The 23,569-nt window shown below is 44.6% G+C and overlaps 1 protein-coding gene across 1 annotated transcript; it reads left to right on the forward strand.

The window, feature by feature from the left end:
- The first annotated feature begins 152 nt into the window (after nt 1–152).
- Nucleotides 153–20,664, forward strand: LOC118096916 (transient receptor potential cation channel subfamily V member 2). Its single transcript, XM_035139315.2, has 16 exons — nt 153–638; nt 3,220–3,405; nt 4,396–4,523; nt 5,752–5,904; nt 6,033–6,173; nt 6,769–7,070; nt 8,251–8,427; nt 9,335–9,493; nt 10,532–10,627; nt 11,968–12,038; nt 13,341–13,506; nt 13,776–13,842; nt 13,996–14,303; nt 14,785–14,906; nt 16,500–16,594; nt 18,095–20,664. The coding sequence occupies exons 2-16, from the start codon at nt 3,236–3,238 to the stop codon at nt 18,190–18,192; spliced, it is 2,253 nt and encodes a 750-aa protein (XP_034995206.2). The 5' UTR covers nt 153–638; nt 3,220–3,235; the 3' UTR covers nt 18,193–20,664.
- The last annotated feature ends 2,905 nt before the right edge of the window (nt 20,665–23,569 follow it).

Here is a 23,569-nt window from a genome sequence, read left to right on the forward strand (position 1 = left end):
TTTTCTCAGTAAGTAGGTCTGGCAGTGAGTGTAGCTGCGTCTGGCGGCTTTCCGCCCAAGGGTGGCATTTCCAGATAACTTGTGATGTGCACGAGTGCTGAAACCACAAGCATAAAAAAGGGGAATTAACAAAAAAAGGAGGAAATCTTATTCTCAATGGGGGCCTTGCGTGACTCTGTTTCTCCGCCTTGGCAGGAGGCAAGCTGACAGATATTAGCAATATTCCGGTATCTCTGAAACGTGGAACGATTCCCACACCCATCACTCTTCTAAATGCAATTGTCATTCTCTTTATGGGAACAGGCAGTCGATAATAACCACTTCCTCTAGATTGCCTCCGACATAACCGTCTGCAAGTAGCTACGGGGTTTCAGAACGCGGAAGGTTCTGCATCAGGTTGGGTGGAACAAATACTGTGTGGATCTTTTGCTGGTGTGCAAGTGATGAAAGCCAAGGTTGCTTTCCTTTCGTTTTGATTCTTTTCAAAAAGAAGAATCAGCATCTGCAGCCCAACAACGGAGGGGTTGTGAATCCAAAATGCCTGACATTTGAAATATTGCTGGCATTTGGGGGGCATCGTTTGCTCGGCAGGATACAGGAGACCTGTGCACCGAGACCGGGTGGAACCCCTCTGTAGAGTAAGTACACCACAAACCATTATTTCCTTCTCCCTTCCCCTCCCCAACAAGCCTTGCCTGTAACTAAACATGCAGAGCGTAATTTAAGCCGGGGAAAGTCCCCAGAGTCTATGGCAGGGATGGGGAACCTCAGGGATGCGAATGTGGCCCGACATGTCTTTCAATGTGGCCCCCAGGAGCCTCCCCAGGCCAGGCCCTCCTTGAACTATCATAATGCCTCTTGGTTGCCTGGATAGAGGTAAATGCATGTAAAAGCCTCTGACTTTTCTATTGTGGGAAATATGCAGCTTCCTTTGCAAAGAGAAGATTTGCATCTGTTGCTCTGCTTACTTTTACGCCGGGCCACACCCATGTGGTCTCCGGAAGGTGGACAGTGGCGACAGAAAAATGTTCTCCCAACACCCACCCCTCATCGTGCTATGAGACCATTTTAAAATTCCAAGCATAAATCTGGCTATTCTCAGGCAAATAATGAGAGTGTTTCAGAGCCTGTGCAGAATGCCCTTACCATGCCATGAAGTAATCCAAGCCGTATGCCTACCCCCACATGTCTGAGATTAGGGCGTGACCTTTGAAATCAGGAGTGGGGGGTGGGTGACCTAGCATATACTTCTGGGTGATTTCCCCCCTTTTCTTTAGAAAAGAGATTACTGAAAACATTGAGTTTCAGATGGAAAATTGGCCTAGAGGTGAAGCAACGGTCTCTCTGTGGGTGCATGTTTATGCTGAATGTGTCAGATTCATGCCTGTCATGCAGGTACCTCTTTTCTTCCTAAAGCTCCAGGTAAGGTTCCGTGATGATGATGATGAGGCACATAGTTGTAAAAAGGCTCTTTTTGGCCTCTCAGGTTCCACGGTTGAGCCCTGGAGCGCTTGAAAGAGGTTAAGGACATCCGATGAGTCCAGTTGTTGCATCAGGCCAGTGGCTCACCTAGCCCAGCATCCTGTTCCCACAGTGGACAACCAGCTGCCCCCCGTGGGAATCCCATACGCTGGACTTGAGGGTAACAGCAACTCTCCCTCCTTGTAGTTCCCAGGAACTGGTATTCAGAGAGGTCTCCAACAGTGGAGGGAGAATATAGCCATTGTGGCTACGAGTAGACACTGATATTCCTATCTTCGATGAATTTGTTCAACCCTCTTTTAAAGTCCGGGGGTCATCACAACATCAGATTGTGCGGCTCACATGAAAAGCCTCCTCCTGGCCCTCCCTCTTTTTTCCTGCTCGCTGCAATTATATCTGAAGCCTCACACCCTTTTCAGCAGGCATGTGACATGAGGCACTCCTGATAATGAATGCTGCCGTTGTCTTGTAACTCCATTAGGTCCTGCATCTTGGGAGGCACCGCCCTCAGCTGCATCCTCTTCCTAGTTTCTGTCTGAGTGTGTCGGAAGCTTGCCGTTGCAGATGGCTCTCAAAGCATGGCTCAGCAAAAACACGAAGCAGTTCAGAATCAAAATGTTATTACGCAGTTCACAGGGCTGCCAAACAAAAAGGAAAAAGAACAATCCGTCTCCTTTGGAATTGGGAAGAAATCAAGAGTCAGTTTGCCTTTAGGCTCCCTCTACATTACGTATTTAAAGCAGCACCAGACCCCTTTAAACAGTCATGGCTTCTCCCAAAGAATTCTGGGAAGTGTAGTTTATTAGGAGTGACTGGGGGTTGTTGCAAGACCCCCTATTCTCCACATAGAGCTTCAGTTCCCAAAGTTCCTTGGGAAGACGGACTGTTTGTTAAACCATTCTGCGAATCGTACCACTGTGAGAGGAATAGGCGTCTCCTAACGATTCTTGGCATCCTTAACAAACTGTAGTTCCCAGGACTCTTTTGGGGAAGCCACAGCTGTTCAGAGTGGTATCATAGTGCTTTAAATGTGTAGTAACGTACTGTATAGGCATCATTGTGATTTCAATGTATAGTGCAGATTTGGTCTTAAAGGTGAATCTGCCTAAATCACACTTCCCAACATCTAATTTCCATTTACCCAAGAGTTGTAGAAGTCCATTAAAAAACCCCACACACTTAAGGGGAAGACCCTCACCCCAACAGCCAAGGACTGAGCATTCTCAGTAACCACGGGTGTTGGATATCAGTTGGAAAAGAAAAAGAGAAAACTCAGGTTGTAGGTGGTGGGCAATGGAATATTCTGCTTTGAGATACAGTAATGGAATATTCTGCTTTGAGATAATGGCTGGCATGAACCCTGAAAATGAGCATTCCTGTAAGGAGGTAAGGACACACCACGACATTTCATTGCAGCACACACAAGTTACTGGAGATGGGGGATTTCATAGCGCCCTTGGCATGTGTATGGCAGATTTTAACCAGGGAATTTCAGGCTCATAACTTACAGTGAGGATCTTAATGGTCAGGCTAGTTTGTGCAGGTGGAGATGGTTCTTGAGGTATTTAAGGATCCGTATACATCTTATTTTATGCACAGTTCCATACTCCTGCCCCTCTGGATGTGCCAGACCTTTTTGTAATGCACTTTTCTTTGTAATCCCGAGGGCTGGAATCTATTCAGTCTATTTGCTGTAAATCAAATAAACCTTCTTGCGGTGCTCTATTCTCTTGCCAGCACTTTCAATAGCGTGATGCATAACTTACCAATACTGGAGACAGACGATGGCACTTTGGACAATGTGGAGACAAGGGAGAAGCAGGCAGTTGGGGGAAAGGGAGAACCGCGGCCTATGGAGACCTCCTATGAGACGGAACGTCCACCATCTCCAAAGATTAGGATTAAGATTCCTCCCACTTTGAGGTAAGGAGCTGCCTTCAGGAGTCAACCCATCTACTGCAGGGATGGGGAACATCTGTGAGCCTCTGGAAGTTGGTGGACAATAACTGCCATCATGGCTGACTATTGGTCCTGCTGACTGCTGAGCTCCTAGACATATCTTTGTTGACACTCTCCAAGAGCTCTGAAAGGTTAATTAGGCAGGACTTGTGGAAGCCATGCTAATGTCTTCTTCAGAAATACTTGATCATCTATATGCTTGGTCATTCTATGTTTAATCATGCTTTCCACCATTTTTCCTGTGTTAATTCCCAGGTTCATTTCTTTTAAAAAAATGGGTGTTACATTGGCCACTTTCCAGTGCTCGGTTATGGAGGCCGATACTACGGATTTTTGTTAGAAGATCAGCAATTTCATTATTTGAATGCTTCAAGAGCTCTTTGGTGAACGCCTTCAGGAACAAGTGATTTGTCAGCTTGTCCATAAGGCCTAGAAGTTCATCTCTTGTCACCACCATTTGCCTCACCACCACTGGTCTACAGAGGCTCTTTGAAATTTCAGGGTCACTCCCAGCTCTGCTTGGAGAAGTTTTCATGGATTGAACTTGGGACTTTCTGCATCCAGAGCAGGAGCTCTACCACTGGGGTATGGTCCTTCCTGGACTATATTCTGCCTAAAGAAGGGCGTAGGTTATCTCTGCACTATGAGCATTATAACACCACCTTAACAGCTACGGATTCCCTCATTTGCTAAAGGTTCTGAGAAGTAGGAGACGCTTAATAAAGCTACAACTCCTCTGAGAGCTTTAGCAATTAGTTTCTCTTCTAAGAGAACTCTGGAAAATGTAACCCTGCGAAGGGAACTAGGGTATGCTAATTATACATCCTTAACAAATGACAGTACCCAGGATTCTTTGGGGGAAGCCATGACTGTTTAAAGTAGTACAATACTTATTTAAATGTATACTGAAGATGCGGTCTTTGTTCATTCTGCTTCCCTTCCCGCCCCCCACAGTAAAGAGAACACTTTTAACAAGAGCCGCCTCTTTGGTGCTATCGTGAGGGGGAACCCTAAGGAGCTGGAAGGACTGGGGGACTATTTGCAAAAAACCGGCAAATTTCTTACCAACTCTGAGTACACAGGTAGGCATAGTGATGTTTTCTCAGGGAAGTTGTGTTATTTTTAACTAACAGATTCACATCTGGCGTTGCTTCGGAATTGTAAAAAAAAAAGTGGTTAAAATCAGTGCAGTTTTGAAATGCTAGCCTGCCATCTTTATTCAATTGTATCCAGACTTAGACCAAAACCTGCTCTTTGATCTCATGAACCATCATGCAAAAATTGGTGAAAATCAATGCACTTTTGAAATGTATATTCTGTTACACCTGATTCAAAATGGTGTTCAACAGTATCTGAACATAGACAAAAAACTGCTCTTTGGTCTCAGGGAGCAACATACAAAAGTTGGCTACGGTATTTTAAGGGGGGAGGTTCCAAGCATATAGAGAAAAGACAATTTCCCAAACTATAGAGTAGATTGGTGGTTCCCATCATTTTTGGTATGGCAACCCACAAATCCAAAAATATATTTGCTATGTTGACTCATCCATTTATTGTCAACCGAATGTTGGACCTTACACAGGATTCAAAACTGCTTGGGTTTTCAACCCCACAGGTTGGGAAACTCTGTAGTAGAGGAAATTATAAGGGCCCAAAGCACAGTTACAGGTACAGTTATCTGCTTTGATTGCAGAAGGTCCCTGGTTCAATCCCTGGTATTTCTGGTGAAAAGGATCAGGGAGCGGATAATGAGCAAGAGGAGAAATGACAGAGAAGTTCCATTTGATTCACAAATGCAAGCTTACTTAATTCACAATTCACAACACATATGCAATTTTGAGGCATCGCTGTCCTTTGAAATAGGCTCTTCCCTGAATATTTGAAATGGATGGAGTTGCTTATATGGCACCCCAGCATGAAGTCTGCTTGATCTTTATGCACCTGTTTTGTGAAGAAATTATTTATCTCTGTTCCTACCGGTATATAACATATTAAATATTTTCATCTTGCTCAGCTAGTGCTTTTGGCCTATCAGAGCACAGTTCAGTTGTGTTTCAATATGACAGAAACTTGAGATAATTTCCAAGATTCAGGGATCCTCTCACCCTCTAGAATACTTTGGAACAAGATCCTTAGCCTAGGATTGAGCTCTTCTCAGAAGATATTATAAGATACACCTGCTGCACCCCTTTCATTGGATATTCTTAAAGCATCTGATAAGACTTGAATGGCCCTTTACGTTGTCCTTGTTAGAAAAAAAGAAAGAAATGTAGTTCTCCAAACAAAGGATGGAAATCCCTTCTCTTCCAGATGGAGAAACGGGCAAGACCTGCTTGATGAAGGCCTTGCTGAATTTGAAAGACGGGGCAAACCCCACCATCCCTTTGCTGTTGAAGATAGACAAGGAGACCAAGAACCCAAGGCCTCTGATCAATGTAGCTTGTAAAGATATCTTCTATAAAGGTAAGGGCCTTGAGGTGGGGAGACAGCATTAAAAAAAGAACTCCTCCACTCGGGTGTAGGAGAACATGCTTGTTTTGTATGTTTGACTTTTTTAATGGTTTTCTATCATGCCATTTTTGTTCTGCTAGGCCACACAGCACTCCACGTTGCCATTGAGGCAAGGAATCTAGATCTCATCAAGCTCCTGGTGGAGAACGGCGCTGACATCCATGCCAAGGCCTGTGGAAAGTTCTTCCACCAGCAGGAGAAAGGGGCATGCTTCTACTTTGGTAGGTTGATGCTGTGTGCCTAAAGTCTGCTGTCACAGATTCTTGAAGTGGGTGCTCAGTTTTTGTAACTTGTGCCAAAAGCAGCCATTCCTCTCCCAGTTTTTTTGTTTTGTTTGTTTAGTCGTGTCCAACTCTTCGTGACCCCATGGACCAGAGCACACCAGGCACTCCTGTCTTCCACTGCTTCCCACAGTTTGTCAGACTCATGTTGGTGGCTTTGAGAACACTGTCCAACCATCTCGTCCTCTGTCGTCCCCTTCTCCTTGTGCCCTCAATCTTTCCCAACATCCTGATCTTTTCCAGGGAGTCTTCTCTTCTCATGAGGTGGCCAAAGTATTGGAGCCTCAGCTTCAGGATCTGTCCTTCCAGTGAGCACTCAGGGCTGATTTCCTTCAGAATTGATAGGTTTGATCTTCTTGCAGTCCATGGGACTCTCAAGAGTCTCCTCCAGCACCATAATTCAAAAGCATCAATTCTTCAACAATCAGCCTTCTTTATGGTCCAGCTCTCACTTCCATACATCACTACTGGGAAAACCATAGCTTTAACTATACGGACCATAGTTTTACTTCTGTTTATCTCCTTCTTCCTCCAGGTGAGCTTCCCCTCTCCTTAGCTGCTTGTACCAACCAACCAGAAGTGATCAGGTATCTCCTGGATAACCCTTATCAGAAGGCCAACCTGGCAGAGCAGGATTCCCTCGGCAACACAGTCCTCCACGCCTTGGTGATGGCGGCCGATGATGCAGATGAGAAGAACAGGGAGCTGGTGTTCGAGATGTACAACAAGATCCTGATGCACAGTGCCACGCTCAACCTATGCCAGAAACTGGAGGAGTTAACCAACAGGGAAGGCTTGAACCCTTTGACCCTGGCTGTCAAGACTGGAAAGATAGAGGTAAGACAATTGGGAGCTTATCATCAGCTGCATTTCTGAGCTGAGGAACTTGTGACCTCCCAAGATGTTGTTAGACTCCAGCTCCCATCATTCTCCTGGCTGCTCTCACTTCTCATTCCCACTGGCTACTTGGAGACGGAAGTCCAACAATATCTGGAAGGCGGGAGCTTCATGTCATGCTAGCAGAGATTCAGGCCACACAAGATAGGTCAGTGTTGTCAACCTCCAGGTAGGAGGCGGAGACTGAGAGGACAACTTGAAGAAGACAACTTAAGATTTGTACCAGGGGATACATGATTTCACAACTCCCCCATTACAGTGCAGAAGCTCAGATATCATGTCCCAGGGATGGCGAGACTCAGGCCCAAGAGACAGGTTCAACCCTTCAGGCTTCTCTATCCAGCCCTTGGGACTATTTTTAGGCTTCACACCCTCCAAGCTACAGAGTGCAGTCCCCCAAGGCTCTTTTTCCAGCCCTTGGGACTCTTTCTAAGCCACACCCCTTACTGGCAGAGATGCTTTGGTCTGGGGGGTCACAGGCAGTCAAATACCCATTATACCAGTGGTACCAGTGCCATCGTCTTCTTCAGTATACCAAAGCTGCCCAATCAGCATGAAATGGGAACTTTTTAGCCACTGAGAAGAAGTATTCCCACCCTTTGTGCTGATTGGAGCCAATCAGAGTGGAAGGAGGTAAGTCAGCCACTCAGGGTGGGCTCCTAGGGTCACTCTAGAGAAGACATGCCAGCAGAACACTGAGGAGTTGTTGGTCTGTGTTGCTGTTGCTGTTGTTGTTACACCACCATTCATGCGAAGATCACTGGCTGTTTTACAATATAAAAACACAAAATACATAATATAACAACGGAAAAAGCAATACCCTCCCCTCTGGCACATTTAAAATGCCATAGATTGTTTAATCAGCCAAAGGCCTGGTTGAAGAGAAATGTTTTCACCCAGTCGTTAAAGGTGTGTAATGAAGGTGCCAGGCAGGCCTACCTGAGGAGAGCATTTCATAAGTGGGGAGCCACCAAAGAAAAGGCCCATTTTCATGCTGCCACCCTCCAGATCTCTCACCGAGGGAGCACACAAAGAAGGGCCTCAGATGATGTCTAACTATTTATAAATGTTGGAAGGCAAAACTCAAAGAAGATTCCTCCCCCTTTTCTGTCCTTCCTAGATCTTCAAAAACATTATTCACCGTGAAATCAAAGACCTGGAGTTCCGTCACCTTTCGCGAAAGTTCACTGAATGGACCTATGGGCCTGTCCACATCTCTCTCTATGACCTGACCTCCATTGACAGCTATGAGGAGAACTCTGTGTTGGACATTCTTGCCTACAGTAGTGATACTCCGGTGAGATGATCAACAAAGGCGACTTGTCTGCTTCAAAATAATCCCTAAGGGCTTCTCTCTTCAGGAGATTTTCTTGGTGCCATCTTTGTTTTCTTCTCAGTGCTCTGCACCCATCTTTTTTAAAAAAATAGTTTACACAGGCCCCTTATATTATTGATTTATTCTTCGAAGATGTCTCCACAAGAATAGTTTTTTTGTGGTCTTCCCATAGGCACCTGGTTGGTCACTGTGTGAAAGCAGATGGGCCATTCAGCTAATTCAGGAGGGCTTCTCTTGCCTTAGAGAGTCTTGATTTGTGGATACTTACAGTATTTTGGGAAAACAAAATGGGTTACCCCGATCGATTGCCTCTCCCCATAAAAAGCTGTAATGTAAAATATGGGATTAGCCTGGAAAATGTTATCCGTAGCACAGAATATCACAGGACGGTGACCCATGTACACAAGCCCCAACATTTTCTGCTGTTGCCCTTCTCAGTCCCATAGCTGAAGCACAATCAATTATGTACTAGTGACTTCTTGTAAATATTTGCATGTTTTCCCTGTCTATAAGAATGAACACTGTACCAGTAGGTTCATTTATCTCTGTTTTGATAGCATTGTTTTGTCATTCTTACGCTGATTTGCACTGTTGTATATGACTTAGAATGTTTTAGATGAATAAGCAGTTTAATACCTTTAAGAAACACACACCAGTATAGGCCTCTTCATTACGCCAAACCACAGTTTATTCAGCCAACCTATTTGCAGGCTGAATAAGCTGTGGTTTCGTGCAACTTGGAGCAGGGCTAGGGTACCCTGTGGCCCTTCAGATGTTTTTTGGCTCCAACTGCCAGCAGCCTCAGCATGGCTGAGGGATGATGGGGGCAGAATCAATGAATTATTTTCTTTCTTTCTTTCTCCTACAGAAGCGGTACAAGATGGTGGTCCTGGAACCTATAAACAAGCTTCTTCAAAGCAAATGGGACTCCTTTGCTGCCATGAGATTTTACATCAGTTTTTTCTCTTATGTGGTGTTCATGTCAGTGTTCTCAGCTGTTGCTTATCATCGGCCCCTGGAGGGGAAGGTAACAGCAGCTTTGGTGCTTGGGGGATACAGAGAGGGAGGCAGAGGGAGGAGAGTGGCTCTCTAGGGCAGAAGTGTGGAAGCTTCCTGTTTGTTCTACAAGGCCCTTTTGGACCAAGCCGCACCCACCTGCCCATACATGATGTAGGGCAGGCATGTCCAACAGGTAGATCGTGATCTACCGGTAGATCACTGGAAGTCTGCGGTAGATCACTGGTAGATGATTGGCTCCTCCCAAAGAAGCTGAACAACTGTGGCTCCCCTAAAAAGCTCAACATTTTGCCTCCTCCCTGGAAAAACATTGACACCCAAACCCTCCCCCAAAATAGGCCTTACTCCTTCCTTAAAAAAGCTCAACAACTTTGTCCTGAACCCCCCCCAAAAGGGGGTAGATCACTGCCAGTTTTTAGTAGATCACAGTTTCTTGGGAGTTGGCCACCCCTGATGCAGGGTAAGGGTGGGAGAGAGATTCAATTCAGTTTGCACTGAAAGGCAAACCTACTTAATTTCCACTTTCTGAACTGAAATGCATTCATCCTTTGAAATTCACACTTCTCCGAATCTTTGACTGCAGTTCTGCAGCCAAGCAATGTGTACGAAAGATGAACAAGTGTGCATTATTATGGATATATCAGGGGAAGATGACGTGCAAAAGTTTGTTATGTTATTTTAGGGGGGGGGGAATAGGCAAAAATTGCCAGCAGAGATTCACATGGATAAATTTTCATGATGTCTTAAAAACATGAAATTCATTTTGATGAGATTAAAAATAAATAAATCATAAGCAGATGCAGAAATGTTGAGAACTAGAATAAAGACTGGAATAAACGAGAAGCTGAAACTGCCAGATCTGTCCAAGTCATATCTGGTCAAAAAGGAACTTGTAGGCACTCCCAACCAGCTGGTCAGTGCCGGCAGAGTCCTGTGCATAGAATCCTGTACAACCCTTTGCAAGCCCTGACAATCAGCTGATTGTCACTGCTTTTATCTCCCCCAATTACTTACGTTCTCCCCCTTTTCTTTTATTGTATCATCCCAGCCTCCTTTTCCAGTGTCAAATGCTGCTGGAGACGTATTGTGGCTCATTGGCCAGGTCGTTGTCTTAATCGGAGGCGTGTATCTCCTCGTTGCTCAGGTACAACATACTCTTATTGCTCTTCCTGCTGCTGTTTGGGATGTGTTTGATGCTTTTTTTGCATCTTAGGTTGGCTACAGAAAGCCAGCAGAAAATAGGACTGGCTGCAGAAATTAAGAGCATCAAATATTTCATTTTAAAAGAATTAACAAAATATATACACTACTTCGGTTTGCACATAACCATGGTTTGTTGAGCCTAACTATGGCTAGTTTGGACATATAAGCCTACCACAGCAGGCTGATTTTTCTGACAAGCAAACACAATGCATAGCTTTGATTTGTTGTTGGCTTATAAACCATGTCTTCATAACGCAACAGCTCACTCGCATGCATGTAATTCCTTGTCTCCTATGGCTGCCTGCCCAGTGCTGAAATACAAGGTTGCAGTTGAATCAGTTAAAAATCTGGGGTGGGGATAGAAGGAAGTGAACCATTAGGATGGTTTAATACATTGTGGAGGAGGAGTCCTTTTAATCAACTAGATTCTCCAAAAGGAAGCCCACAGTTGGTTCCTGAGTGCAAGAGCCAACTTGAGATTCCCAATAACTGGATTTCAGAAGCACACTGCCTCCAATAGAGGAAGGAGAACACAGCCATTGTGACTAGTAGTCACAGATAACTCTCTCCCCCATTAATTGATCTAATCCTCTTTTAAAGCCAGCAAAGTTGGTGTCCCAGACTGCCTCTTGTGGCAGTCAACTCCAAGTTGAACTCTGAGCTGTGTGAACAAATCCTTCATTTTGTCTTTCCTGAGACTTCCCAACATTCAGCTTCCTTAGGAGACACACATTTCCTTTGTCACTAGGTTTTGCAGGATTTTATTGCCCAGAGATGAAACTGGGTTGAGTGAAAGCACATACCAAGGGCAGTGATCCTTCTGGTCAAATCACCCTTAAAACACTCCTTTTAAAAGAAAGTTGTTCACCTCCACACTAGAAGAGCTGGTGAGTAAGCTCGTAAATAAATACCCACTCAGCTGCTTACCCATTTACTGCTCAGTGATTTCTTTTTGTACCACCACTAGTTGGTTCAACCTGCTGTACAGAAGTGTAGTGGTCTAGGGTCATGGGGGGAGGGGCAAATACACCTTATTATTTCTGCAGCAAGGTCTCAGAAGGACTCCTGTCTCCAGAGTCCTAGGGCTGCTCCATCAGAATGAAAAAAATAGTACACCTGGCTGAAAGGTGACACACGGGTATCTGCACTGATCATTGCAATGCATCACTGATTAATATTGTATAATTTTAGAAGGTTGTGCAGACTTAGTTGTGACTATCATGAAGGGATCTTGCACTTCTACTGTACTCACAAGAGTGTTCCTCTCCATTTGCTTTTTAGACTATTTACCTGTGGAGAAGGCGCCTGTCACTGAAAAGTCTACTTCAGGATGGCTACATCGAGATTTTCCTGTACGTTGGGGGGGGGAAGGGGCATGTGGGCAAGAGGCCATTGTGGGTGGAGGTGGTTTACAATTCAAAAGTTCCCCCTGTTTCGTTTGCGGAGGAGAAAGGAAGCCCAGAATCAAGTGAAGCTTTGGCTAATCTACACAGAATCCTTGTTGGATCCATCATTTTATAGGGGGTAGCTCTGCTTTTCATACCTGCCTTGTTTTGTTTAAGCTCACAAAAACAACCACAAAAAAAATCTTCCCCCTCCATTTCTCCCACCATAGCCTGCTGTCATGTACAATAATTTTGATTGATTCAGTTTGTATTTCAAGACATTTCAATATTTTCAGTATTTAACAATTTGCACTTTCTGAAAGAATATGAATTGAGTCCTGCAGTACAGCCGTCCTTCCACATCTGCACTTCTCTACAGAAGTGTGCATCCTAGGAGAATTTTATTATTTATTAATATTTTAAATAATTGTTTTCAACTGTTTCTACTGATTATTTCTTGCTTCCTGAGTTTTGTAAACCACTTTGAGTTTTTTATTTTTTAAAGTCAAGCATTAAATATGGTTTAGTTCTTGCTTCATCTCTCATGGTTTATGCGGTGGGAGGTGCAAATCACAAGCCCAGTTTTGGATGTAATGCATTCTCCAAGCCATGGCTTAGCTCTGGACCAAGTGAGAGCTGGACCATAAAGAAGGCTGATCGCAAAAGAATGGATGCTTTTGAATTATGGTGCTGGAGGAGACTCTTGAGAGTCCCATGGACTGCAAGAAGATCAAACCTATCCATTCAGCCCTGAGTGCTCACTGGAAGGACAGATCCTGAAGCTGAGGCTCCAATACTTTGGCCACCTCATGAGAAGAGAAGACTCCCTGGAAAAGACCCTGATGTTGGGAAAGATGGAGGGCACTAGGAGAAGGGGACGACAGAGGACAAGATGGTTGGACAGTGTTCTCGAAGCTACGAACATGAGTTTGACCAAACTGCGGGAGGCAGTGGAAGACAGGAGTTCTCTGGTCCATGGGGTCACGAAGAGTCGGACACGACTAAACAACTAAACAACATCAACAAATGGGAGGAGTGAAGAGGCTGCAATTTTTTCCTTTTCTTGCTCATTCATGCTTAGCTGGGGCATGTGGCTTAGTTTTTTGTGTTAGGCAGGCCAAGGAGACTTTTCTATGCCTTAAAGGTCCCTCCTCTGGCTTCCTTGTGGAATTCTGCAAGGTATATTGAGCAGATTTTTGCATGCCTTATTTATAAAGGAAACCTCTAAGCAGGGATCATCTCTGCATCCCCCCCACCATTTTCTCACAGGCTGTTGCAGTCAGTGACCCTGCTGGTTTCGGCAGTGATGTACCTTGCAGGCCTGGAAGATTACGTGCCTTGGATGGTTTCCTCCCTCCTGCTCGGCTGGATAAACCTGCTGTATTACATGCGAGGCTTTCAGCAGACTGGGATCTACATTGTCATGATACACAAGGTTGGTAGAACACCAATCCAATAAAAACTGCTAGCATATTTGCAAAGTCTGGTTTCCATCCAGTCCTTCTCCTCCTTCTCCTGGCCTAGGAAGAATCATGCCACCTCCGTTGTGAAGCTGGCCCTGCTCTTAGGTCCAAGTTCATCCACTTGAATTTCATGCCTGGGCAAATATCTGAACCTGGGTCTCTTCCCATTCATAATTTCTATACTCTTATCTACACCATGCCGTGGTCCCTTGGTTCACTTATATCCTGCTCTGTGTTCCAGGCTATTCTGCGGGACCTCTTCCATTTCCTCATGGTCTATTTGATTTTCCTCTTTGGCTTTTCAACAGGTGAGTCTCTACTTGTCCCCACAGGAAGCGCTGGAATGGGTGGCAGCAGCCAGAATTCTACCTGTATTTTGGGACTGGATTCTGGTACAGATAGAGATGTTTTCAAGGTCTCTAAGGGCCTCTTGGTTTGAATATTCTTATTTATCATTTCAGCCCTTGTCATACTTACCGGGGAGGCTCCCCAGCCTGTCCAGAATGGGTCTTCCCTCATCAACGGTGACGGCAAAGACCAAGTCAAGTATGCCGGGCTGCTGCAGACTTCGCTGGAGCTGTTCAAGTTCACTATTGGGATGGGGGAGTTGGAATTTCAAGAGAACCTGAAGTTCAATTATTTTGTGATGCTCCTCCTTCTCTTCTATGTCATTATGACTTACATCCTCCTTCTGAACATGCTGATTGCCCTGATGAGCGAGACAGTCACCAAACTCTCTGGATACAGTCAAGGCGTTTGGAAGCTGCAGGCAAGTCCATAACCACTGGGCATTGCTCATTGCTTTGGGAAAATAAAGCTAATGGGTACAGCATACAATGGCTGAAAATAAAATAAAAAATACACAAGTTCCTGGCTCCTCGCTCTCCAACCCTTGATCCCCCTCTGACAGTTGCCTGTTAGCTCAGCCCTGATGAGGGATTCACACATAAGGAACAAGATCAGATTAAAAGCCCATGTAGTTCAGCATCCTGTTCCAAAGTGGCCAACGAAGTCTGCAAGCAGAACAGCAGTTCAGGGCACATGCTCTGCATGCAGAAAGTCCCTGGTTCAATTCCAGCTATTTCTAGGTGGGGCTGGAAATCTCTGCTTCCTGAAACCCAAGAGAGCCACTGCTAGATGGACCAATGTCAAATACGTGTATGGAAGCAATGAGACAGAGCTCCCCTATAGATCTAAGATGTTGGGGAGGTAATTGTGAGATGTACATTCTTCCTATATTGCATCCACAGAGAGCGATTGCTATTATGGAGTTGGAGAAAAACTGGCTTTGGTATTGGCAGAAGCCCAAGAGATCTGGTTGCCAGCTGTCTATCGGCTCTGAAGAAGAGAAAGATAAGAGATATTTTTTCCGGTGAGTTTGGCCATGCCCCACACTGTTGCAAACCCATAGGGCACCTTACGGCCAGGTTAATGTGCAATGCAGCACAATGGTGACTTGAGGTGGATCCTCTATTGTAGTTTGTTACGTATTGATACAGCTCCGTCTATGTAGGTCAAGTGTGGCGGGACCTTTTTCAGCCTGGGGGGCCAGATTCCCATCCGGACAACCTTCTGCAGCTAGCAGTAGGCGGTACCAGAGGCAAAGGTGGGTGGAGCAAGGAGAGTGAAAGTCACCTTTGTATATAGTAGCCTAGTTCCTTCATATAGGTCTCCACATCCTCAATGCCAGGGGTCAGCAAACTTTTTCAGCAGGGCGGTCCACTGTCCCTTAAATCTGGGGGGGGGGGCTGGACTATATATATTTTTTGGGGGGGGGGAAATGAACGAATTCCAATGCTCCACAAATAACCCAGAGATGCATTTTTAAATAAAACAGCCCATTCTTCTCATATAAAAACACGCTGATTCCCAGACCGTCCATGGGCCGGATTTAGAAAGCAATTGGGCCGGATCCAGCCTCCATGCCTTAGTTTGCCTACCCACGCTCAATGCATGCAAACAATGAGGCATTACCAGAGCTCAAGGACACATTTCCAGGGTGTGAAAGAGGACTGGTGGTGTGGCCTGGGGCGGATGCCCAGGGCCACATAGGATGCCCAGGGCCTGGATAACTGCATTTGGCCTCAGGGTCACCACTTCTGATGTACAGTAGAGTTGTAGATTTGTGAGAGGCTTCCTAACAGCTCTCCACACCCTTAGCAAGCTACACTTCCCAGGATTGCTTGGAGAAAGCCATGACTATTAAAAATAGAATGATTCTGATTTAAACATTTGGTGTGGATGTGACCGTAACCCCAAGGAAAGCTCAAAGTGGTTAATAGCTAGGGCTGCCATACGTCAGGAGTTTCCCAGACACTACCAGGATTTCAAAGGTGAAAGTGATGTCCTGTAAACCAAAAAATTGTGGTTTTTTGGGGGGCGTTTTCATTATAAAAAGCTCAACAACTTTCGGGCTGTCCTTGTTTTTACTTCTTGAAATATGGCAACCCTATAAGCCTGCAGGAGAAAAACCATCAACACACAATGTTAGCCTAATCATTATTATTATTTGTATTATTATTTATTAAATTTCTATGCTGCCCTTCATTTGAGGATCACAGGGTGGTTTGCAATATGAAACCCCCAAAATGCACAATATGGTAACAAACAAAAACAGTACCCCCCAATATAATCTTCAATGTAACAAAAAATTGCAATTTATGAATGACAATAGTATTCTGACAAATTAATAATAGGGTAAACATATCAGAAGCATTTATGGGTCAGTATTGCAGAGCCACTGAAAATGTGATTAATCTGTATTGGAATATTTTTAAAGTTGTTTTTATTGTTTGCCACCCTGAGCACTTTTGGGAGGGATGGCGGGATAAAAATGTAATCATCATCAAAACAAACAATTATGCCCAAAAAGCTACACAGCTAAGCAATATGTCGACTGTATATTTGCTCCCAACTGAGTGATGGGATTCGGGCAGTTCATTGTTCATTTGTGTTTGTTTTGTAGTGTGGAAGAGGTAGATTGGGATAACTGGAAGAAAGAACTGGGAACCCTCAAGGAGGATCCTACAGACTCAGACCACAGTGAGATGGCGTCTAAAGGTAAATAAAGAGCAAAACCCAACTCCAGACATGGGTAACTTATGATCATCCTTATGTTATTAAACTCCAACTCCCATCACTCACAGCTAGTATGTCCCGTGGTTGGGGGGGTGGGGTGGAAATTGTGGTCCAACAAAATTTGGATGGCCACAAATTCCCCATCCCTCTATTACTCAAAAGGTTTGCTTACCTTCTTGCCTTCAGAGCCATCAGGGAAACCTCTGTGGCACAAGAGGTCATTGGACCACCACAGGGCCGTGCCAGCTGGTGATGGTGTAGCTATGCCAAATCAGGAAACTGATCCCAGGGGAAAGTCTCATATCTGCCCATCTCAGCAGCTGAGTGAATTCATCTGGCAAAAAAAATAATACAGTGGTACCTCAGTTTACAAACACAATTGGTTCCGGAAGTCTGTTAACCTGAAGCCTACTTAACCTGAAGTGAACTTTCCCATTGAAAGTAATGGAAAGTGGATTAATCTGTTCCAGACGGGTCCGCGGAGTACTTAAACTGAAAATACTCAAACCGAGGCGTACTAAAACCAAGGTATGACTGTAAATTAAAAAAACCAAAAATAATATTTTTGAAGTCATACCTGCTCTCTCTACACTTACTAGAGTTTCTGCCCTTGAGAAACCTTTTTAGTAGACCCGGAAAAAAGAGATTTCAAAGTTCCTTGCTTGCAGCATCAAATGATGCAGAATAGGAGTCAAGTATACAAGTCAGAAACACACACACACACAAACACACAAACACACACACACTCCCGTATTCCCTGATCGTAAGAATTTGACTTTAGTCTGACTTGATATATCTGCCCATGTAACCCATCTATATTCTGACCGGCAATGGCCCTCCAGGGTATAACAAAGAGAAAGGTCTTAACCACCACCTGTTCCCCGATCATTCTAACAGGAGATGTCAGGTATTGAAACTGGGATCCTTGAGTGCAATGCAGGGGTCTGCCATAGAGCATTTCCACTTAAAATGTAACAAGGTTCTAGTCCTCATGGTTCTGAACAAAGGGTTGACTCAGAAGCATACGAAACTGCCTTATAGTAAATCAGACCACTGTTTCATCTAGCTCAACTTTATCTACTAACCTCTCCTGGCAACAGGCAAAGGGATGCCAAGCATTTTGGTGTGTTTTTTAAAGGTTTTTTTTAAAATTATAATAAGAGAAAGAACACCAGAAAATAACGATGAGGAAAATGCAGATCGGGGCAGGTATATGTGCCCTCTTTAACTGCAAACCCTTTGAGGCACCATCATTCCAGACAAAAGTATACCTAGAGTTTTACACTACAAGCACCAGCAGGAATGCAGTGACAGGCAGAAAGATTTCAGGAGGTGAGGCCAGGGATTGAATTCTGCATACGAAGCAGGTGCTCTGCCGCCCAGCTGTGGCCCCTCCTAACCCATTTGCCAGGGCAGAACAGCTTTTCTGCTCGAGGACTTGCCTGTCCCTGCTCAACAGCCTTCTTCTGTTTCCTGTTCCAGGGAAGCGTCTATGGAGCTGGGTATCACAGGGGATGACGAACATGGCGGCATCAGAAGCAGAGGAGGAGCAAATACCCTTGCGTGACAGAAGTCAGTGAGTGAGAGAAAGCCACAAGGAGGACGCGGTGAATTCTTCGGGCCACATTAACAGCCACCTCCAGCGACGTTCCTTAAGCTGTGAAGTGCAAGAGCTTAGCAGGAGCAGCCCAGCCACCATTAAGGCAGTGACTCAGACCCACGTTCCATGTCATTTACAGATTTGTGATGACAGTCTTGCCTTAGAGGAAGAATAATTCAGTCTCCTGTCGAAGAGTCTCAGCCTAAGAACCGAGGAAGAGCCTGGCTGCAGGATCAGGCCCAAAAGGGCCCACCTAGTCCAGCATCCTCTTCCCCTAATTTGCCAACCCTAAAGCAGGACATGAGGGCAAGAGATTCCCAGCAAGATTTATTCAGACGCATCCTGCTTCTGACAGTTTAGGGAAAACTTAGCCATTGATATCCTCCAGGGATTTGCCTAATCCTTATTTAAATCCGTCCGGGTTTGTGCCCATCGCTACCTCTTGTGGGAGCGAATTGGCTGTTTTTTAGTTGACACCCTGCAAATGAAAATCGACTCCACATCTCTCCTGTCGTCGTCCCCTGGCTCTCTGGCCCCCATTTTTTTTGTTTTCACTTCAATGTGTAACAACCTAATTCACACTTCCTGAAACAATCACAGATTGAAAGACAGCTGTCCTATGAAATTTGCACTTCTCTGAATTTTCTGATGTTGGTTGACGTATATATTGGGCAATACAGAAAGAAGCACCTTCGTGTCCTTGATCCTATTAAAGACTTCTTTAAAAAAAATCCAAAGGACTGTCTGACAAATAAAGAAATGAAGGATTTTTTTTTTTACATTTAAAGCATACACTTTACTTGGTACTGAACTGTCAAGCTGCAGGCAGAAAAAAAAACCTCCAGACTAGCACCTGAAGTTGTATCTCCCCTCATGTTCAAGCCACAACCAAGTTACATGTATTGTGCAGAAAACTAAACTCTACTGAGTGTATTTCAGGGGTTCCTTAAGTCAATGAATTGAAACCCAGGGGAAAAGAAAGGCTACTATACATTTTCAATAGCTAAGGGAGAAGCCTCATGAAACTAGAATTAGGTATAATAATAATTTATTATTTATATCCCGCCTATCTGGCTGGGCCTCCCCAGCCACTCTGGGCGGCTTCCAACAGAAAAATAAAATACAATAATCTATTAAACATTAGGAAAGGAGAAGGTTAGCCGCTTTGAGACTCCTTCGGGTAGTGATAAAGCGGGATATCAAATCCAAATCCATTAAAAGCCTCCCTTTTAAAAAGCCCATTTTGTAGTTTCACGCAGCAGGGTAATTCTAATCCATCCTCTAGGGGAGCCCTAAAACTCCTCATGAGGTAATTAAATGAATTTATTTATTTCATTCTGAAGCTATTTAGAAAGACCAGCTGCCCTTGCAGAGGCCTCCACATACTAATTTTATTTCATAAAAAACTATACATTGCTTGATTGTTAAAAAACAACAACCTCAAAGGGTCTCCCTTCTTTTTGTAAACCGTTTTTAGGTTTTTCTCTTACGATCCAGTGTATATAACTAAGCAAGCTACCCCTCATGGGGGGAAGCGAGGGAGAGATAGCCTTTTGAATCCTCATGAAAAACAATTCCCAAGGGAACGGGTGTTTATGCACTTGTTTCCTTGCGGGGAGAGAAAAGGCAGCTCTCTAAAGGGAACCATTTTGAGCCTGAGATTCTGGCGAGGGCGAGGAAGGAAAATGGCGGGAAAACTCCTCAGCTAAAGGCCTACTCCCATATCTAACCCTATGGGCGAGGGGCAGGATCCTGAGGGCTCGCTTTTGGAAGTCCCTGGACACAATCCGCACTGCCTTTCCTAAGTGTCATGAGTGGGGTTCCTCAGCATTGCTCAGCCCACTCCCTGCTCTGAGGCATACGCCACAGCTGTTATACTTTTGGCTGCTGCTTCCGCCATCTCTGGCCAAGATGGCCGCCCAGGAGGGGTCTGGCCAGGCTCCCATGGCTCTGCCTTTGACAGTGCCAGGGCTCTTAAGGCAGGGGCTTCACATTCACCGGCTCATAGTTCAGGGGTGGGGGTGGTGTGGTGCTTTCTGTCAGTTATGGGTTTTTTCCTCTCGTGGGTACGCTCCTTGCATTTCCAAAGAGGTAAAGGACTCCTCCCCTCACAAAGGACATGTTGGATTTTTCAACTTTCAACTTCCAAAGCTGCGAGCTGATAAAAAGTTGGAGCACGACTTGGAGGAATTCAGAATATATTTCAGTTAAATTAATATGATTTAGTAAAGTGTGTGCAAAATCATTACAAATGATTGCCAACTACTTGCTGCTATATTATAAATTATTGTTATTCATATTATTTAGCATGACCTGATGTTAACAGGAGGAAAAATTAAAGTTCTTTGGCTTTCTGAAACCAGTTGATGTGGTTCTTCATGCAGTGTAGACTTACCAAGTTGAATGTTGTCCAGTCGCAAAAAATAATCCCCCACACCCCAAAATCTATCTATCATCTATCTATCTATCTATCTATCTATCTATCTATCTATCTATCTATATCTATCTAATTTTTTATTTATTTTCCATTTAATATTATACATTCACATCTTCATTATCCACTTTACCACCTTGGCTCTTTAGAGCCTATCAACTTCCTACCTCCCGCCTCATGGCTTTCAAAATTTACCTTTATACCATTGCATTTTGTACGTTTTCCAATTCTAATTACACTCATTACAAAATAGCTCAAAATTTAAATAAAAATAGAAAGATAGACAATTTCTCATTACAAGTCTTCAGACAACCCTGCTGTTGGTGTTAATTGCTTACAATAATCTTTCAAATTTTGTATAAATTTACTCTAGCCCTTTTGGAATACTTGATCAGGCTGGTTTCGGATTTTTTCTGTCAGCTTCACCAGTTCTGCAAAGCCCATCATCTTCATCTGCCACTCTTCTCCAAAAAACACGTATTTTTAAAGACCCCTCACGGAAGTAATTTGCAAAAATTGTTTCACCCCCTAAAATGTCACACTCTCACAGTCAACATAGAAGGGGGGACTCCTCTTCACAGAGCTTCACGAAAGGAAAGAGTTGGCACTCTCTGGGAGGTATAAGAGAAGGCAATCCCACAAAATCTCCCTCATGTTGCCCTTCTGTGAGGGTCTCCTTTCTCTCTTGTCATTATGGAGCCAGCTAAGAGATATGCTGAGGGGACACATGGCGCTGCTAGCACTTTGTCCTGAAGCAAAGAAGGACAACTGTCCACCTCTGATGCTTCAACATCTAAACTAGGCATCCCCAAACTGCGGCCCTCCAGATGTTTTGGCCTACAACTCCCATGATCCCTAGCTAACAGGACCAGTGGTCGGGGAAGATGGGAATTGTAGTCCAAAACATCTGGAGGGCCGAAGTTTGGGGGTGCCTGATCTCTTTGAATGGGAGGACAAAGTGGCGGTGGTTGAACCTTAACCAAGGCTGTTGCCTCCTGAAGCTTTTTCATCCTGGCAAAAGCACGGAGGGTGTAAGCTAGCAGCTTCCTGAATCATATAGGATTGTAGAGTCGGAAGGGAGCCCCGAGGGCCATCTACTTCAACCCCCTGCAATGCAGGAATCTCAGCTAAAACATCCATGACAAGATGGCCACCCAACCTCTGCTTAAAAAACTCCAAGGAAGGGGAGACCACAACCTCCTGAGGGAGTCCGTTCCACTGTAGAACAGCTCTTGCTGTCAGAAAGCGCTTCCTAATTTTCCCCTGGAATCTGCTTTCTTGCAACTTGAATCCATTGGTTCAGGTCCTACCCTCCAGAGCAGGCATGTGTTGGATGGAAAATTGGCCTAGAGGTTTTGTAATGGTGTGTGTGCTGCATGTGTTGGATTTCTGCCTGTCTTGCAGTCTCTCCTCTGTTCTTCCTAAAGCTCCAGGGTCAAAGTTCTTGGCCTCTAGAGTTAAGCCCCAGAGCACTTGAAAGAGCCCAGCTGTTGGATCAAGTCAGTTCCCCATCTAGTCCTGCATTCTGTTCTCACAGTGGACCCCCAGATGCCCCCAATGGGAAAGCCCCACAAACAGGACCTGAAGGCAAGAGGAACTGATACTCAAGAGAAGCTTCTGGCAGTGGAGGGAGAACATAGTGCTTTACCAGCTGCACTGGCTCCCGGTGGAGTACAGGGTCAGGTTTAAGGTGCTGGTTTTGACCTTTAAAGCCTTATGCGGCTTAGGATCCTCGTACCTGCGGGACCGCTTCTCCCGGTATGCCCCGCAGAGGACATTAAGGTCCACAAATAATAACATACTGGAGATCCTGAGTCACAAGGTGGTTAGACTGGCCTCGACCAGGACCAGGGCCTTCTCAGTACTAGCCCAGACCTGGTGGAACGCTCTCTCTCAGGAGACTAGGGCCCAGTGGGAGTTGTCATCTTTTCGTAGGGCCTGCAAGACAGAGCTGTTCCGCTTGGCCTTTGGACTGACTCAGTCTGATCCCGGTGTTACCCTCCCCTAAGGCTTTATCCTACAGATATTTAAATGAGGTTGCACTTGTAGATTCCTAATTTTAAAATTGAATTTTAACATTGTATTTAATCTGTATTTTAATTGAATTGTTTCTTTTATGCTTGCTTTGATATTCTTGTTGTTAGCCACCCTGAGCCCGGTCCTGACTGGGAAGGGCGGGGTATAAATAAAATTATTATTATTATTATTATTATTATTATTATTATTATTATTATTATTGCCATCGTGGCATGAATTTGCCTAGCGCTTGTCATAGAAATCAACAAGGTTTGGCTTCAGGATTAAGGGCAATGTCCCGATCCACAAAAAAGAGTGACGGTAACATGGGGTATTTTTAAAAAAATTCTTATTCATTTATTTCATAAAATTAATAAACCGCTTGATTGCAGGTAAAACCTCAAAGCGCTTTACAAAAAGAAGAAAAACAGCAATATGTTTTTAGCAGGCCACAGGGGGGGGGGTTCAAAAGTGTAGGTGCTGCTACACTAAAATATCAAATTCCTACTAATGAGGAACGGATATTATGGGGAACCTATAACAGTTCCAGTTCTATAGACTGAAGCAGTCATGAGGGAATATATGGAGTAAGGCAATCTTGCAGGTAGACTGGGATAAGGGAGAGGGTGGCAGCTGCTTGGTTCATATCACGGGCGTAGCCAAGAGGGGGCAGGGGGTAGCTGCCCCCCATCAAGTAAATAAATAAAAATACTTAACTGACCAGTCACATCACATATAGCTTGGTTGCGCACCCCCCCCAAAATCCTGCCCCTCCCAACGTAAATCCTGGCTACACCCATGGTTCATATTCTTTATATTTGAGGAAGTAACTCGTTGTTTGTTGTGTGTCAACTACTGGATAAATATTTGCATTTCGGACAAATGTTCAGAGCACCTATGGAGCAGA

Source organism: Zootoca vivipara, chromosome 15, assembly GCF_963506605.1.
Source record: "Zootoca vivipara chromosome 15, rZooViv1.1, whole genome shotgun sequence".
In the NCBI taxonomy this organism is placed as follows: Eukaryota; Metazoa; Chordata; class Lepidosauria; order Squamata; family Lacertidae; genus Zootoca; species Zootoca vivipara.